Source organism: Sander lucioperca, chromosome 7 (assembly GCF_008315115.2).
Source record: "Sander lucioperca isolate FBNREF2018 chromosome 7, SLUC_FBN_1.2, whole genome shotgun sequence".
Classification (NCBI taxonomy): Eukaryota; Metazoa; Chordata; class Actinopteri; order Perciformes; family Percidae; genus Sander; species Sander lucioperca.
The window spans coordinates 7,172,930-7,192,619 of record NC_050179.1 but is presented as its reverse complement, the minus strand read 5'-3'; the positions used below and the strand labels follow the sequence as shown (position 1 = coordinate 7,192,619).

The 19,690-nt window shown below is 39.2% G+C and overlaps 1 protein-coding gene and 1 long non-coding RNA gene across 2 annotated transcripts in view; one reads left to right on the top strand and one right to left on the bottom strand.

Moving 5' to 3' along the window:
- LOC116038403 (A disintegrin and metalloproteinase with thrombospondin motifs 20) overlaps positions 1 to 19,690 on the bottom strand; it is an 84,189-nt gene that overhangs the window by 10,012 nt on the left and 54,487 nt on the right. The window contains exons 27-29 of the mRNA XM_031282783.2: positions 17,490 to 17,651; positions 17,030 to 17,206; positions 4,703 to 4,870 (exon numbers count right to left, since the gene is read on the bottom strand). Coding sequence (XP_031138643.1) covers positions 4,703 to 4,870; positions 17,030 to 17,206; positions 17,490 to 17,651 — 507 coding nt within the window. The remainder of the gene's footprint in view (positions 1 to 4,702; positions 4,871 to 17,029; positions 17,207 to 17,489; positions 17,652 to 19,690) is intronic.
- On the top strand, positions 6,248 to 13,969 carry LOC116038404. The gene is made up of 3 exons (XR_004102102.2): positions 6,248 to 6,555; positions 7,434 to 7,487; positions 11,682 to 13,969. It is a non-coding gene; the product is annotated as an uncharacterized LOC116038404 (long non-coding RNA).

Below are 19,690 nucleotides of genomic sequence, written 5' to 3'. Positions count from 1 at the left end.
CAGTCTCACGGCAGTTCATGAAATGGTCACGTTATTTAATCTATTGATTCGTGTTCACGGGGACGTTTTTCTCGTTTTATTCGTGGTGGCCAGCACGAAAATGTAAAGTAATGTATTTCAATGGGAAGCATATTTCGTGATCACAGCACGACTACGGTAGGGAGTAGTATGAAAAGCTGAAAACAATACAGGACTGTCACCCGGGAGACCGGGGATCGCGTCCCGCGTGTGGCGTTTTGTTTCCCCGTTGTTTTCCTAATCACAACCGTCCCGTTACTGTCGCGCGTCCCCCGCAGCCGTCTCCCGGCGTGTGAGGCGTCCTTTCCCCGTTGTTTTTTTCCAAAACCCAACCTCCGTTAACCCCGTTAATCTTTTCATGCTGGCCACCATGAAAAAAACGAGATAAACCAAGAATCAATAGATTAAAAATAACCTGACAATTACACAAACTGCCGTGAGACTGTGTTGTTATAAAAGACATGTCTGTAAAACTGCTGGAGGACACCTTGAACTGCTAACAAATTCAAATATTACCTTTTCCTATTTTTATCCTATGAAGGTTTAATTGTTGTTAAAATTAACCTAAAGCCTAGCAAAGCTATTTTTAGGTACAAGATGTCATATCGATGTAAAGTCTATGGCACAGTCTGGAGGGCTCAGGGAAAGACATGAGTCTGCATTTGCACTGGGCTATCCAATGTGGAAGCAAACCAATAGAGAAAACATGGCATATGTGCTAGGATGTGACAAACTTTTTTTGTTTGGTCTGCAGTGTCTGATCTACTGTTTTGATGCTCCTGAACAATGTACTTAATACTGTAAATCCAAAGCCAGTTTGTCGCTTCTCTGTGAGATGTATATATAGGGTCACACAAAGGTCTATCTCAAGCATCTCTTTGATGTGCTTTGAGAAGCATACCTGCATACTGAGGAAGTACTCTGTAAGGCCTGAGCTGATCAGCCTGATTTCTCTCCAACTCTCCTACAGACCTCAAAGAACCATGCCAGGCCTCAGCAATTTCACACAGGCAGAAAAAATCTGTGTATTATACAGAGAGTATCAAATTTCCCGAAAACTTCCAGATGTGTTTGTGTTGTTCGTTTCTCGCTGCAATTGTGTGTTATCATTACCGAGTGTGTGGCTGAATGTGAACGGTCAAGGACTTGAGTTTGGAAAGAGATCAAAAAGCATCACAGGAAATATGTCCTTCAAAATAAAAAAGAAATTCTTTTTTTTAAAAGCATTAGAAATAAAACCTGCTGTTAAAGTGATTATAGCCACTGTTACCACCAACGGTTACAGTTGGGTTTTAGAGGCATTGTTTGGACATGTATACAGCGCATTTGGAAAATGCGTCTCAATCAGGGTTTTTACCGCAGGCTTATAGATAGATAGATAGATAGATAGATAGATAGATAGATAGATTTTTTTATTGACCCAAAAAATGGGAAATAACGTTGTTGCAGCAGCAACATTTCAGACACACAGCACACATACAGAGTAAACATTAAATAATAGGAAACAATATACATGAAATAATAATAGAATAATACACTAGCAATATTTAAAATATATACAATTTGGAAATAAAATGTACAACTGTTTCGATAGATATAGATAAACTTAATGTGCAAGTTGGGGAGTAAAAATGTACTGTTTCACTAGTAATGATTGTGCAGTTGTGATGTATATGAGTCTTATCTAACACTCAGAGATGAAGTGTTAAAAAGTTTTATTGCCTGTGGTAGGAATGATTTCCTGTAGCGGTCCGTGCGACATCGAAGCTGTCGGAGCCTCTTAGAGAAGGTGCTCCTCTGTTGGACCAGTGTGGGGTGGAGAGGGTGGTCGGGGTTATCCATGATAGATAACAGTTTGTTCAATGACCTCCTCTCCACCACAGCTTCAAATGTCTCCTGTTTGCAGCCAATAACGTAGCCAGCCTTCTTGATCAGTTTGTTCAGTCTGTCGCTGGCTCCGATGCTGCTGCCCCAGCAGATGGCGGAGGAGAACAGAGCGCTGGCCACAACAGACTGGTAGAACATCTCCAACATTCTGCTGCACACATTGAAGGATCTCAGCTTCCTCAGGAAATAGAGTCTGCTCATCCCCTTCTTGTAAACAGCAGTGCTGTTAACTTTCCAGTTCAGCCTGTTGTCGATGTTGACACCCAGGTATCTGTACTCCTCAACCATGTCCACATCTCCACCCAGAATGCAAAGGGGCTGCGGAGCCGTTCCCTTCCTCCTGAAGTCAATCACCATCTCTCTGGTCTTATCCACATTCAGCAGCAGGTGATTCTTACCAGACCACTCCACAAAGTTGTCCACCAGCGCTCTGTACTCTCCCTCCTGTCCATCCCTTATACACCCAACAACTGCAGAGTCATCAGAGAACTTCTGTAGGTGACATGACTCTGAGTTGTACTGGAAGTCTATGGTGTATAAGGTGAACAGAAAAGGAGACAGCACAGTCCCCTGTGGAGTCCCCGTACCACTCACCACCACATCAGACAGAACACGGTCCAGACGGACAAACTGTGGTCTGTCTGTCAGGTAGTCAGTGATCCAGGAGACTGTGGACGCACCAACACCCATCATCTGCAGCTTCTCACCTAGTAGCAGTGGCTGGATGGTGTTGAATGCACTGGAGAAATCAAAAACTGTGATTCTCACAGTGCTGCCACCGCCATCCAGCTCTGTGCGTTGCTATGGTTTCTGTACACAAACCAACTAGCCAACAGTTTGTAAGGCTGGAGACCCGATAAGAAGGAGAACACAGCTACTTTTAAACATGATCAAAGGCTTGGATATCAACAGGTTTTTGGATATGCGCAAACATCGCTACGCCGACCTTTTCAAGAAGCTGGTTGAAGGAATGAAAGAGGCACGCTGTGTTCACACGGTCCAACAAGTACTGTTTTGCACGGCTACATGTAAACGGGAATATTAGTGGAATACTCACTTTCATTAGCCATGTATAGAGCTTAGTCGGAATATCATCTTTTTTGGAATTAGGGCAAAAACCGGAATATTATATGCATGTAAACATAGTCACTGAGAACTGTTGTCTTTGGAACTTCTTTCTACCAAAGAAATAGACCATATTTCTGTGGATTATCCGGTGAAACATGGAAACAACACATTTTTATGTTTCCAAATGTATATTTCATGCCTTACAAACAAAATTCTATTCACCTCAATTGTTTTAGAGTGGATGCAGATATTTGGGCAAATAAAACCAAAACTATCTGCACAGTTGGACAGCTCTAGTCAAAAATGAGTAAACACCCCCACTCAGAGGTGACTGAGAGGGCCGGGTAGCTGTGGAATAACTCAAACAGTGGGTGCTGAGGTTTCAAAGTTGTCACATGCATGGATATTAAGATATAAAACATGTCTTTATGCTTTAGTTGTAGATTTCATGGTTGCTGGTGGTATGCAGAGGAAGATGATGGCTTCCAGACACCAGCGAGAGAGAGAGAGAGAGAGAGAGAGAGGGGAGGACACCCTCAAAGAGAGGGGAGTGGTAGGAGTCTTATGAAAGAAGGAGGACTTGGTTCTTCATGGACCTTTTGGGATTTAACAGTTACTTGGAATGGAAAAGGGATAGGGTTGATTTTTAAACAGGAGATGGAAAGATTTTTGAGAATATCTTTGAATTAAAAAAGCGTGATCAGGAAGCATTGTTTAGCCAAGGGGTGACAGAAAAGATGTGGTACAAGCATATTCACCCCACACACACACACACACACACACACACACACACACACACACACATGCTCTTTGTATTTATTGTGTTTTTTTAAACATACAGTATACTTGTTCTTTAGGGTAATCTGACAGAGCATGACAAAGAGCATGACAGATCATTCCTCCTTTCATTCTGTTCTACGACTTCAGATAAATTTGGTTTTGAATATTTTCTTCCCAGTGAGATCTTCGAAGTGACTTTGAGCCCAAACTGTGTTGCGGCTGCATGCATCTCCTCTTGGTAGCAGATATAGCGGCTGGGTGGTGGGCTTTGCAATGACTGTGACCTCACCGCTCCTAGCGACTTCTCTATACGTGGCCTTAGCCCTGCCAGTGTCTGGTTGCACTAGTGTACAATGGTACAGAAACCTGCTGTGCTTCAGGACGTGTGTCATTCTTAACATCATGCTTTCATCTGTATGGGATGTCAAGCTGGACTGCTCTCAGCTGCAACTCTGGATCTCCATATTTACTGTGTGTTTTGAGCAACAAACAAATTAGATTAGGTGTATGCAATGTGGTTTGAGCGTACAAGCTTTTGTGTGTGTCATGCAACATGCAATGCTCTTGAAACATGCTGGTCAGTGTGTAGTCTGACGAAAAGCTTCAAAAGAAGGACTCGCTCAACATAAAGCTGCAGATTACACTACACAACTACTTTAAAACTTTGACTATTTCAAACCTGACTGATCTTAATGTCAGGTGCACTGCATAAACTGTTTTAAAAATCCAGCCTGTGGTGTTTAGTTCACACTATGACACATTATCTTGACCAAGAATAAACTGAGTGGTGATTGGTGTGTACATGTCCTGCATCTGCAACCTCTTGGAAACCTTATGCTGTGTTTGTGCTTGTGTCTCAGCTGCTAGTAGCAGTTACTGTTAGTATGGTCCCTGAGAGAGCCGGGGCTATTTTGTGAGCCAGAGGAGATGGCGAGAAGAGCAAACATACCTCCCTCCACTTGTTGGCCTTCCAACTGGGGCATCCCCGCACCCGACAGGCCTTCCACGTCCGCGGCCGAGGCAGATGACCGCAGTGTTTCTCCTCTATTTTGGTTTGGTTCTGATAAACACAGGCTATCTCCCGCTGCTTGGTCCCCCGACCACAACTCACTGAACACTGGAGAGGGAAGGGGAGAGAGGGGGGATGGGTGGAGAATGAGAGAAAAGAAAGGCATATTAGCAAAGTCCTGTAGAAGATCATAGCTCTCAATCTCTAATGATAGTGGTCATGATCGTGGTTCAAGAAAGTTATTACATAAAATTATATATTTGCCTCCAGAGAACGTAGAAACAAGGAATCAACAGGACCATAGGCGTAAACATTAATGTATAGCAAAATGTTTCTCTCAGTACATATAGACCATTTAAACCTCGACACAAGTGCACTCAGTGGACCTAACAGCTTCCTTGTTGCATTGCATGGCCAAGTGAACACACTGCAAACAAATTTAACTGAGGAACTTAAATGGATTTCACCAAAGGCTTTTGTCAAACACTCGCACACTGATGGAAAGCAGCCAACTATTTAACCTGTAAACAGAGGAATTACTTTTAGAGCTGCTGTGAATAGCAGAGGCCTAGGCAAGAGGAAGAAAAGATGCAGAGCGCAAACATGGATGCATGCACACGGCGAGACAATCATCTGGTACGAATAAGGAACCCAGAAATACTTCAGGAAAGCTAGAGAGACGACAACGAAGTAAGGGAAAAAACATGATGAATAAAAACCAGACACCCTGACAGCTCTGAAAAGGCATTAGACTGTAGTTGAAAATATTCTAGTCTTCGGTCCCCATGAGGCCAGACAGCAATTAGGGTGCCCGCTATTTCTGCTTGACGAGTGAGCGCCCCCATACAAAGCCACTCCAAAAATGGGGTGCTGGAATCGAATACACAAGATGAGGAGAGTTGCATTTTGTCTTAGCATATTTTCCAGTCCAGATAATCAACATAATATTGCATTGTCCTCTAATTATGATCTCAGAATGTTGCATAACACCAAACACACATTTTTTTCCTATGGGCTCATAGTGCTCATCATACTACAGATGATAGACCATGGAAACCTAAATTCGCAAATGTCTTGAGGATTTTGTCTTTTCTTTCTCCATCTAAAAGGCCGTTTTCCCAAATCTCTACCGATCAACGTTTGAGCATCCATTTGAACCCTTCAAACAAAGCCACCTCCAGCCTTTTCTTCTTAAGTGTGGTAAGGGCAGTGGTTGACAATGCACACGCATGTATCGTACACATTGTAATTACCGAGGCATTTTAAACACAGGGCCGGCTCAGCTGACGGAGAACATCAAAGCCAGAGGCCAGAGCTGAGTGACTAGTCCTGAGCATGGCGGATTCACATACACCGCTGCACACTCACTCAAAAATGATAACATAACTCCCTCTACCTCAGACAAGACCAGAGACAGGCAAACACGTTGGGTGAGGCAGAGGGTTAGCCCCTCCTTACCCCTGTAAAAGCAAGAGGAAAAAAAAAAAGAAAAAAAAGGGAGGAAGAAAGGAAATCGCAGCCATACGGGCTGTGCTCCCCCAGCTGAACTGTCTCTGCATTTTAGCGGTGGGAGAAAAGACGCTATATGGCGATGTGCTCCTCCCTCCACCCTGCCAACCTCATCTGTCAGCCATTAGTTAATCAGGGCTGGTAATACAGAGCACAGAGAGCTGGCACAGCTCGTGGGACCAGAGGACAGCTTCACCTCTGAGAGCAATAAGGGGGCAAGGACTCAGGGACCTCTGCTTCACCGATCTACAGCTGGGCTGCTTCACTCACCAGCACCCACTCAGGTAAGACTATTCCACTTGTCACTTACTTTCAGCCGCTACAAGTGTGACAAGTTACCGTCTAGCTGCTTTATTTTCTTTGCGTAAAAAAATAGTTGCGTCTGTGTTTGGTGAATGTCAAATTTAAAATGAATGATTGCATGTCCTTTGAGGGTTGGTACCTGATTATTAAAAATTAAAAATTATAGTATTTAGTATTTGGTGCATGTAATTTATTTGAACTATAAATGTCATATTCCATTTGAACAGGTTATGTTGGTGCTCTGGTGTTACAATAATATGTTGCTGAGGTGTGAGAGTGTTTTGAATATATGGAAAGATTATCACTTTAACATGAAGGAGAGCAACAACTCTGGAAAAAAACCCACATAAATCAATGGGTCACACGGGAAATTAAACACTCTTGCCCACCCACGTTGTCCCAGCAATTAATTTCACATGATTAGGCAGGTTAATTCTACTATAATCCAGTGAGGATCATCTAGGCATAATGTGGATTACTACAAAATGGGATGACTCAACTGCCTTTGGGAAACAAGTTTCTTCCAAGCAGAACAGAACGTCTGCAGAGAGAGAGAGAGACATTATTGATATTTAAAGCCATATGTAATGAACAGGCAGCTCTTAATTATTTGACTTTGTGGCCCTAAAGTGGTTTTCTTGATTTGATAGAGTTTCACATTTATGGAACATAATTGAGTGCTAAACCAGACCCAGCTAATTCATGCCTTAAACCATTTAAACCATAAAACAGCCTGGGAGTTTTAAACATAAATGTCTGATTTTCATTAAATTAACAAAAGATGTCTTTCAGATAACTTCTAACAGGATAACCAGACTGATATCAGATACTTTTTTTGAGCAATAATGTCTTTGTCTAGGACTGGCAGGCGTCAACCTCAAGATGACCCCACCCACTGCTTTACTGTGAACAGGTAAGCCAATAGGACATATGGAAACTGCAACCAAGAGAAACTTGAATAGAGTTTACATTTCTGTCACTCAGCCAATATGGCTATCAAGCAGCTAAGGTAATACTGTACAGTACTTCACACAGAGGAGGTAGATTCCACAAAAAAAACAATCAAAACTGCTTTGTGTGTGAATATACATTTGTTTGATCACTGATCACTATGGCCTCAAGCAGTACATTAAACATTTATTACTGTAAGAGCTATAATTACGCTACAAAAGTAGAACTGACGGTTTTGAAAACAACAGTTTATGTTGCAGCTTAGAAATCAAAAAGACCCTTATAAACATCTGATGTGAGTTTTTCCAAATGTCAGATTTTACCAGATCAGTGATAACGATATCTGTATTTAACATTACTGTTTGACATACTAGTTTATTCTTACATTTAATTTTAATAATGAAACTAATTGTATTATGAAACACAATCTGCTAACAGGACTAGTTAGTAATGTACCATGAAAGTTTTGATAGAAATGATGCATTATTAAGTGTAAAAGTAAAGGTTGATATTAGTAAAGGCAATTTAGACCACAAATGAGTTTGTGGTTATATCTTTCCTATATTTAATGGTTCTAAGTGAGACCATATCTTAAAATGTGACAGCCAAGGTTGAATTCCAATCACATTGCAGCACGCTTGCAATGCAAGAGGATGGTAATACCAAGCATATGGTAACTGTAGTTACATGGACTCTTCAAAGGAGCTCAGTGTTGACCCAGAGCAAGAACAAACTTGCAAGTGTAGAGTGTGAAGGGAGCGTAGAATTATACTCTGTGCTACATGTTGTCAAGGTTGTGAGATACTAAAAAGGTAACTGCTCTATATGGTCAACAATGCTCATGCAAAACTGTAATTTATCTGTAAAACAGATCATGCAATGAGCAAGTAGTAACAATTGGGAACTGCATGCTTAAGATAGTGTCATGTCTTTTGTTATAGCTTAATCAGTATCATCATTTCCTCTGGTGAAATAGCTTAAACTGCAAATCAGAGAAAGGAGGAGACACGAGGGAGGAAGATAAGGGTCACAGAACATGCAGGCTGCTTCATGGTCTTGTTTGCTGGGAAGTTTCAAAGACAGAAGTCAAAACAACACATGTTGTCAACATGGGAACAGCTGGTAAGAGCGGCGTCATGGGGCAGAGGAATGTCAAGAGTCATAGATCTTTTATCCATCAGGCCAAAATAGCTATCCAGACTTGTTTGAAACCACGCACAGGAGCAGTGTGAAATCTATAAATCCAACTCACCTCATGCTAACCTTTACTAACTTTATCCATGCCCAATCTCACAACATGCTTTGAACTATAGAGACCATAAGATGTATTCAAACAAAAGTACAAGCAAATATATCCACGTGCAAAATATAGATATCTTTTGCTGACAGTAAAGCACAGTACAGTGGTGAATTTCAGATGTGACAAGTTGATTTTGCCATATTATTCACAGCAGGATCTGACTGATTATATGATGTGGAAATAATTTCCTGTCTCTGTCAATGCAGTTCCTGACAGACAGTCAGCGGCAGGAGCTGCAGCGTACTAAAACTATTCTGCACTCCATGTCAAAGTATGACTTTGCCATGTTTAAAAAGTTAAATAAACAACTGGTTGAGTAGGCATATACTGTTTCTTCAACACAGTTTCCTTTTTAAGTCAACACCACTCAGAATAGATACACCAAGAAACCATAAGTCAAAACAAAATGACAAAACAGCTGAGTTTTTCCGTCTGTCCAAACATTCCCCTTAGAGCTTTTTCCATTACTGTTATACTGAAACATGCAGCACAGCTCAATTCAGTACTCTGCTGCAGATGGGAATGAGAATAACTATAGAAAAGATCAAAAAAAGCTAATTATTGATGACAGAACATGAAAAATACAGCAGACCAGCCATAAAGTTATAAAATAGTGTCCTTTGACACCGAACGTTCAAGTCTAAGTCCCTCTTCCTGCTAAATGTTACACAGCTGCTTTTGTAATCTGTCATAGCAACCAGCTTGCCACAGCTTGCATACAGCGAAGTATGGAAAAGCTCCAGAAAGTGGACGATCCTGACCTTGTATCTACATTTACAAGAAGAAGAAAAAAAGATATAAAGAGAGAGGAAAATAATATCGTTTTCCATGGTCTTTTGGACAAAAATAGGACATGGAGGAAAATAAATACCTGGTATGTGTGTGTCTTGTTACCACAAATCCAAAAGCAGAACAAATATTCCAATATCTCTATTATAGAGGCGATAGGGAGCTCTATTGGTATTTAAGTGCAAATTGCAGTGTTTACCACCCAAACCCCTTTTTCCACTGTATTTCTTTTTGAATCTTTGCTAATCTTGTGCCATGACCATGGGCCTTGACATCGGACAAATGCCTCCATCAAAGGAAAAACAGTGAGAAAAATGAATAAATTAAAAGTGAAAAATAAATTGTTCTTGATGTACCCTGCCTGGTTGATACATTTCCAGCACAGCTACAAATGATTTTCATATGTCTACAATGTCAAAAAATAAACATTAGGGTTTAGTTTTAGCCCCTCAGATTCAACAAGTAGGATCCTTTCGTAGACTCTCCAATTTTCATCGATGGTAAACACTCAAACGAGAGAAAAAGACACAGTAGACGACAAGAGATAGAGGCATTGGTAATGCAAAATACAGGCCCTCCTTGACAGCTTTTGTCATTTTGACAAATAAAGAAGGAAAAGTAGTTGCACATTCTAACTGCTCCCATGCTGAAATGTTGCATCTTGTAAAAATGTACCTAGAGCTGCAACAAAAAGGCGGTTAATCAATTAGTTGATCAAGAGAAAATGTATTAGAAACTATTTTGACAATCGATTAATTAAGTCAAATTTTCAAGCAAAAATGGCAAATATTTGATTTGGTTTCAGTTTCTCAATTGTGAGGATCTACTGCAGTACTATAGACCAAACAATTAATTGGCAGATTAATTAATAATGACAACAATCGTTACAGCCCTAGAAATATACAGTGCGGGAATACTCAACAGTGAATGTTTGTGTCTTTTAGTAGCAAGTGGAAACAACTTTGATGAATAGTGTAACAGGTACTGACTGACATACTGGAATTTCCTCACATCTGTCGACCAGTGGCCCTGCTAACATAGAACCATTAGAAACAGACCTGACAGGTATAAGTCACATGGAAAGTACAGCACATGCAGTCAGATAGTACGAAACAAGTACAGCTAAATCTCTAGCTGAAGTATCACACAGTGTTGTACGTTGAAGTTGAAACGGACTATTAGCTCTCTGTTACTTAAAGTGGGTTTGAACACACACCAATCTATCCCTGCCTCTTCCCTAAGTGGGGAAAAAGCTCTTTGACAGAGATGTTGAGTACCATAAACTCCATTTCACTCCATCAACTCGTAGCATTGACAGGCCTGAACAGGACCAGGCCCCAACAAGTCTGACGCGGTAGCCTCATGTGAGAAGAATATACATTTAAGTGGAATCTAAGAAGTGACTCCTAGAGGCTTAAAAGAACTTTATAATACTTGTCCGATGAGTTGAGGAAAAGCAGGCGCTCTCAACCTGTGTCAAAGTAAGGCCATGTTCCCTATCATTCGACGAGCCTTGGGTAGACCAACATAAATGCTTCCAGACTTTCACGCCCTGTCTCCTCTCATTTCATCTCACTGCATCTGCTCCCAACGCGGATCACCCACAAAATAACATCTACCCTTACTAGATTGGCTTCTCTCTTAATTTCTTCCAATGCCCTGCACAAACTCATTGTGATTCCGAGTCAACTCTTATTCCTTGGGCTTAGCCTCTACAGGGACAGCATTAATATGATCTTTTAACGGCTCTCTAAGCTACAAATAATTGTGTTTATGCAAATGATAGCGAACAAAATAGATATTACAGTGGGTAATATGTTAAGCCTATCTTCAGGTTATTTGACTGCTTGACCCAAAAGAGACCTCCATTCCTAATGCGAAAGCCATGCTGTGATCCAAATATTTAGAACAGATAACATCGAACAGCATCTGGTTTTCTGTCTCCCAAGTCTTAATGGTGTGCCAAAATCTGTAGGCCATAGTGCTTGACTTTTAACCAGCGAATCATCAACTGAACTATTTTGTTTTCTCTCAAAGGCCAAATTGAAACATTATCTCCCCACTCAGATTTAAATTAAAGCCATGACAAGAACCGTGCTTGTGAGGACCAGGGGGACCTTCCAGCCACTGCTTCTATTGTTCACACTCGGCTGGCATATGTGCAGGATCAGGAAACACAAGCCCAATGATGTCACAAACAACTGACCCCAGGGTGACAGGTTCGGAGAGTGTTCTCGCCCACTGCCCTCAGGCCAAAGTCAAGTATGTCAATGGTGTGCATGTGGATTTCATTTGAAGCAGCCTGATTAGTTCACAGACGCTAAACTGCCATCCCCCCTCCATGGGAACCCCACTCTTGACAGGAAACGGTATGTTTTTGTTAGCAACAAACAGGCATAAATTACTAAAATGGTGCCTTGGTTGCCAATTTATCACACACAGCCTTACTGTTGCTGCCTGCACACACTGACTTCAACATTACTTTTAAGGTAATTACTATTAGTTAATGATATTTACATTTCCTGATAGTTTATGTTGAACTGTGTCTGCAATCATAAATTTGTGCAATAAATGTGATGATTGTGTTGTGTCTTTTCTTCTTTATATGACATATATATGTTTTGGTGACCTGTATTTGGAAAATAAATATAGCTTTTGGCAATCATTCATTCATTTTGAAGCTGTCACTGCTAGACTAGAAATAATTAAAGGTCCAGGGAGAAAAATGGAGGCAGATTATTTTGGAGAGACAAACTAAAGCAATAAATGAAATGACATTTGAAAAATAGTTTTGGACATAATTGTCCTTCTGTTATTGAATGCCAGCGTAAAAGATTAGTCGTTGATCAAATGTTTATCAGAAAGCATTGCAGATTTGTAAACATTGTCAAGAGGGTAGAATACCATCATTAATAAAAGCCATTTCTCTGTAAGCAAGTTATAGATAGTAATGGCTTGGCTAAAATGTCTTATACATAATGGTATCTGTGGAATAATAAATGTGTTAACTACTTCCCCAAGAGGGGATTAAACAGTATACAATAATATTGAATCTTTTTCATGTGTGATATATATTTAAGAATATATTTGATATACTGAAAAAACTACCAGGATTTTTTTGTTGAGCTACTGCTACAAACTGATGTGACCGATATTGCTGTTGCAAAAAAAGTATTTTTATTTAGCACAGAAGAATACTTTGGGGATACTACCAACAGAAGAGGCCATTACATAAGGTAAGACGCACTCTGAAGCCATGAGAAATGTTGACAATGTTATGTAATACAAGAACCCCTTGACCATTTTATTACCCTCTGTCCTCTAATAGACCATCAGCTTCTAAAGTTCTGCCATTTCACTGAGACAATGTTTAATGTTTGGTTCTATGAAATGATTAAAATGTTTAAAAAAAATGTTGTGACAGCTTCCTGTAATATATGATAGAAGGTAATTGTATAAAGGTAATTTGTTAACCAATGTTACCCTTTGATTTAAGTCTAATAATTTTAATTGAATCACATGCTTCACTTGTGCTTTATATATAGCCATATTAAATATATGCTTCACTGCAGTTGGTTAATTTGAGGTTTCCTATAATATAATGTACTGATATGGTCTATTATGAGTTGCATGAAGTCTATGGTAAACATTGTACTTATACAATGAATAACTACATTATTTAAATATACTGTCAGATAATACTTCTCACACAGGTGCTTTAAAAAGCTATTTCAATGTGTGTTTCCTTTTAAAGAATGACCTCAGAACAATATCAAATACATAATTCAATCAGCAGTTTTAAATATTGGCTTTCCATGGCTTTCTTTTGGATCTCTTCAACTAAACAACCCTTGCCAGCATGCATTAATACCAATTATTGTTGTAGCGCAAGTAATACTCTGTAGGTCTCCTGCCAAATGCATTACAGAGAGCTCCATTAATGCAATGGTAAACAGATGTGCCACCCAGCACCAAAGTTTGATTTGGACTGTATATTTTCTCCAGGGACATTACAAAATAAAATGTTAAAAAACATGAAAGGAAAAGGCTGCAGTGTTTTTAAACTACATTATGCAGAGGCATGTATTAAATATGGATTACTGAAAAAGGCCGATAAACAGAATGAAGTTAAATGAAGGTCAAATACCAAAATACCACAAAATCACGTACAAGTCAAGTCTTTTCTATGAACCCTTTATAGTACCTCAGCTTCACACTATATACTGCTAGTTGTATTGCATGTCCATGGTGTAGCAGAGCATATAAGTGTCTAAAAAGTGTTAAAACTACTATATATGATAGAATAACTACTGTGTCAACAACTGTTAAAGCAATAAACTATATTCCAAGTGTTACTGTTTTGCGTCTTATTTTGTTTTCCCATCTTGTAAGTCTGTTCCCTAGAGAGATGTCAGGAGGATTTATGTATTCATAACCTAGCACAAATTGAGCTCTTCCGTTAGAGTAGAAATCACTAAAGTTGTTAAAAGGTACAGCCCTGTATTTTGTTTTCCAGCAGAATATTGCATTGAGAAACAACACAAATTTCACAGTTATGTTTCTTTAATAATCTTTACAGTGGGAAAAAGCCAATTCAACATGTTTATAATTTTGCATGTGAATGAAATAAATAGCAAAAAGAACAACAACCAACGAAAATATGCAAAATAAAGTACAGTTGTCGCGTTAAGTTCAGCAACTTTGCACCACAGGGTTAAAACTAAATGAAGGAGTGGGAGTGAAACTGCCATGGCTGAGGAGTCTTGGTTGTAGTAGAAGTCTTGGTTGAGAATGAAACACACACACACACACACACACACACACACACACAGAGCGGGAGAAGCAAAGGAACAAAGAAGGAGACTGCACAAATCCTCGCTGAGAGGACGCCGACATAAATAAAGCGCCAACTGCAACACTTCACCTAAAATATGTGTCAAGATAATTTCATGTTGCCTTAAACAAAATATAATTCAGGGTGCTTACATGTCACATTTTAAAACTGGTCACAAATAGTTTGCAGGAGCCTGAATCTGCAAAGCTGCACAACCACTGCAAAGTGTTCAACACATACTGTGGCTCCTGCATTGAGCGAAAGCTGTAAATTTGCTAGGATACGTCATAAGTTGTCATATGGCTGTCAAACTCTAAATGACCTTAAAGTGTAACTAGATACTTGCTAGCAGTATTTCGCTGCCTAATTGCACCTGTAACCACGCCTATCAGTGATGTCATGCTGTACTGGCACACCCTGGATTGCACCTTTACATTCCTGCAGCAAGTTAAAGGGTTTAACCACTGAAGGTCAGTAAAAACAAGATTTCAGCTCGTGTTTAGTTGCTCTTTAAGGCAACTCAAAGCGATAAGAGCAGCTTCTTTTGACCATATTATTAAGATCAAATCTGCACTTCCCAACAACCATTTATATATTACACATGCTAACAAAGCTGGCCTTAGAATCTGAAAATGTATGTGACTCAATACAACAGGACCAAAGCCACTCATGCAGGATTGTTACCCAAAAGCCTATATAGTTGCCCTTGGAATAGCATGTTGATATCACTGATCAGGTCGATATTACTGCAGACACTGGCAAAAGTGGCAAGCAGGTATTCTCCTTGAATACTGTAAAAGGCCCCAACCAGTAGTGGTGCTGTTTATAATGACAAATAATTCAAGTAAAGTGTTACATCAATCTAAACTGGAACAAAACATTAAAGCTGCAACAATTAATAATCTATTGTAAACAAATAAATAAGTTTCATTTAAAAAAAGAAAATCCTTCAGAAATACAAAAACTGGCCAAAGGAATAAAGAGACACAGCAACAAATGACACAAACTTTATAAGGAGGTATCTGTGTGCTTTAGTTTGTTTTATGGACAACGATGAAAGCTGAAAAAGAACGGTCCAATGATAATTTGAATTACTGACAGTTTTATGTTCAATAAACTGCACTGATGCTGCCTACCATTAACAGAATAAATAAATTCATTCTAAGCTTGGAAATATGATAAAACTCTATCTTCCTGATACCGACAATGCACCATTATATAATGTTAAATTGAATAGCACCTTATCATAATGAATATCAATATGACCATAAATTGCATTTTAAAGTTGCCATTTTTGTTCATGTGGCTGTTTGCAGAACAACTGGATTAAACCTCAGACTTACTTCCTTTCACAGATGTGGTGTTAGGATTAAATCCAAAGTGCCAACCATTTTCAACAACATGATTCATTTTGACAAACCATTGTTTTTGTGACATCTGACAAAAACAATTGAGTGTGCCCAATGGCTTGACTGTACATAAAGTAAGAACCAGGTGAAGAAAGACGTATAAATGGTAATTACAGTGTAGTTTATAAGCATTTATGCCTGTTTTCATATGTGATATAGACTACATCATATATTGTACAATATACTTTATTAAAACTTAAAATAACAATTAATATCTTAAGAATAATATCTTAAGAATAATGCTTCCCACAGTATAAGGCTTATTTTTCAATCATTCTGCATTTTAAGGCACTTACAGCATTTTTAAGTTTTGGGATATTGTTTTTAAGATGTATTTGTATCTTTTGTTTATAATTTTGTTTGCTTTTGTGACAATGTAGATGATTTAAAATAGTTTATTCTGACAGAGATGAAGCCGTTTTGCATTTCAACTTTAGTAAAAAAACACATTATCAAAAATAAAAATTAAACATGGTTTGAAAATATTTTCCTCTGTACAAACTGTATTTACTCATAGAGAGATACGAGAGGTTTGACCAAGAGCACCAGCAAAAATATTAAATAGAATATTCATTAACGAAAACTAGCTACTTGAAAAATAAAATCATACTGTACAAAGATACACATACAAAATACACCGTCAGTCATGTGTTGCTGTTCAATAAAAGGTCATAATATTAACTCTTATACACAAATATACACTTGTGTACTTCGGATACAGGGTGAAGACAGCAATAACAACAAAGAACATTTACTTCACGCCTCATATATGAAATAAATATTTTCTAGAGTTATGCTTCTATACATATATGGCATTGTTGGACAACACTGTCCTGATTTATAGGTCTTAATCTTGAGTCTTGGCTCAAAATGGGATCCATGTGTTTTTACTGAATCCCTAGGTGGAGCAGCATTGTGTTTTTGTGGTTTTTTTTCTTGATTCTAATCAGCACCATGCCACTGCAGGGCCCATCTGGGTGGGCTGGAGATGGCTAGCCAACAGTGGCGCTAGATACCCAGCGCTCACTTCAGGATCACCTACAGTTTTAGGCTAAAAATACACTCAGTACACACGTCTGAAGTCATTTTAGCACACACTATGTCTACTCACAGTGACGCGCCCTCAGTGAGGAAGATAAGTGTTGGAGGAAAATGAGTAAGTACTATCGTACCGGCTTCCATGGTCGGCGGTGCCAGGTGGCAGAGCCTGGGCAGGGCTGCAGGTTGCATTGCTCCATGTCGGGTGGCTTGTCCAGGATGTCGCAGTTGTAATCGTTTAGCCTCTGGCCGTTAGGCCTTTGACAAACCACCAGGCGAGTCCTCCTTCCTCCACCGCAGGTCTGGGTGCACTGAGGTTAGCAAACAAAAAATTATGTATTAAATTATAATTTAGTGGGAAATTTCTGAACTGTTTCAGCACTGACTTTATAACACCAGTAACCTAACTAACCCAACTAACAGCTGTTTCAGACTGAGATTGGACAAATGCCTGGTTTTTGTATAACAAGTGATAAGAGAGAGACAGACTTACAGACAGAGAAGACATAACAGACGATAGGGATGAAACACAAAAGGTGTGTGGGAAAAGAAAGTGGAAGAGAATGCCGCTTCAGACTCTAAATATAACCTCACCTCTCCCCAGACACCGTAGTTCCACAGAGGACAGGGCCCAGAGTCGCAGCTCTTGGACTCGGCAGGTTTGACCCTTTCATCGCAGTAGCTGTTGCTGCGTCCATCAGCATCCTGACAGACCACCACTCGCCTCTGGAAGCCTCCGGCACAGGTACTGGAACACTGCAGAGCACACAGCGTGGCAATGAGGACTACAACACATGCACACACAAAGGTACAACATATACTTTATGCATGAAAGGCCTAGTATGAGTAACTGAACACAATTTCTTAGTTAGATGATTGGTATAGGTGGAATGGACATATATTTTAGTTTTGCCATGTGTACATTATTTTTTCTTAGCTATGTTAAATATTCTAAACTCAACCTTCTCTTTCCCATTTTTTCTGGAGCTTTTGACTGTATCCTACAGTTCTCCATGCTCAGGTTTTCGGCCAACATGGATGTGATGTCATTAAAGTTTTCAGGAAAAGTTTTGAAAAAAATCGGAAAACAATCTATCACTGATATGGGATTATGACATGATGTCACAAGTTCTATTTGCTGAAGAAGGCCATGTGATATGGTTGGAAGCTTCAGAAAGCACTAGCAGATACATTTGTGAAAACTGATCTATCATCTAACATAATATAGTGTGGTCAAGGATTTCACAGATTTCACTGAATAAAATATTGTGATTTCAGTGTTTACAAACCAGATGCATATGCAGGCGCACATATACCACACACACACAAACACAATACACAACCTGTTATGCTGAATTTATCTGAGTCTGGCCAAGATCAGGTCCAGCTGCACTGTTCAAAATTGTCTTCCAAAGATGGGAAACATCAGTCCATGTAGGACAATCTCAAACACTGAACAACACAGCCTTGAACAGAGCAGTAGGTACGCTCTGCATCCAATTAAAATGACACATCCCTACTGTCAATGGGAGTGAGCACATTCAATGCTCTCTATATATGAGGGAGGACAGCGCAGAGTGAGCCTGAACAGCAGCACGCTTCCAGTCAAGTTCATCATGTGAGACTGAACAGTGTACTCAGATGAATGCCTCTGCTGGGGAGGACAAATTCACAAAATAGAACAATGTTCGCCTCATGGCTTTCAGAAAAACAAGATAAAACCCCACGAAACATTTTATCCTTCTAACAAACATAACATTGATCAATAAAATAGAGTTTCACAGTATAATAACCAGGTATTTTGATGGAGTAACAGCAATATATTAACTGAATTGTGCTTATTAGGGAAATTAAATAAAAAACTGAAACATTAGGTGCCAAATGTTGTCAATTATCATCTAGCAAAGAGCAGATGTTCTCTTTAAAACTACACACTGGGCTCTGTTTTCATGAAAGTGAAAGCACAAACTCAGGGCGAAAGAGCGCATACCATATACTTATATGGACGAAGATTTAATCAACTAAAAAGGCCCTCCTGCATCCTACAAGTGGTTTTGGGTGACAATAATATTAAAAAAAAGAAGCATCCATGACTTAAACTCATGCTACCTATGAATTGCTTCTAAGGTCTATTTTGCGCCTCCACCGTGTAAAACCAAAAATAGCTCTTTGCTCTTGTGTTTGTGAAAAGATTGAGCTGGGTACACAAGAGCAATTTCATGGCAAAATACATGGCCAAAATAGCACCATGAAAACAAAACTACACACAGGAGACACAACCCCAACTGCACCAATACATCTATTTTGGCACAAGCAGATTCCTTGCAGATCTGAAAATACCAGACACAGTTAAGTGCAAATAATTAATGAACTTCAGCTTGACAAAAAAATATTGTGCCTGCTTTTTACAACCAAGGCCAAGGACATTAAGATAATTAGGAACCTGAACTACCAAGAACCATATGAGTTTGTTCGTGGCCAATCAATTTCACCCTACATACATATATATATATATATATATATATATATAATAAATATATAAAAAAACAAAAAAAAATATATAAATATATATTATATTTTATATATTTTAATGTATATTATTTATTTGTATATATATATATATATATATATATATATATATATATACTCTGCAGTCCCTAGTATGCATTTCAATCTGTCCCTTGGTGCTGTTTGTAAAGTCCTTTACCATGTATGGCCCTCTGCCCTGGGAAAAGGAAACATCTGCTACCTCCAAGTGAATGTGTTTACAAGAATGTGTTTACTGACAGACACAA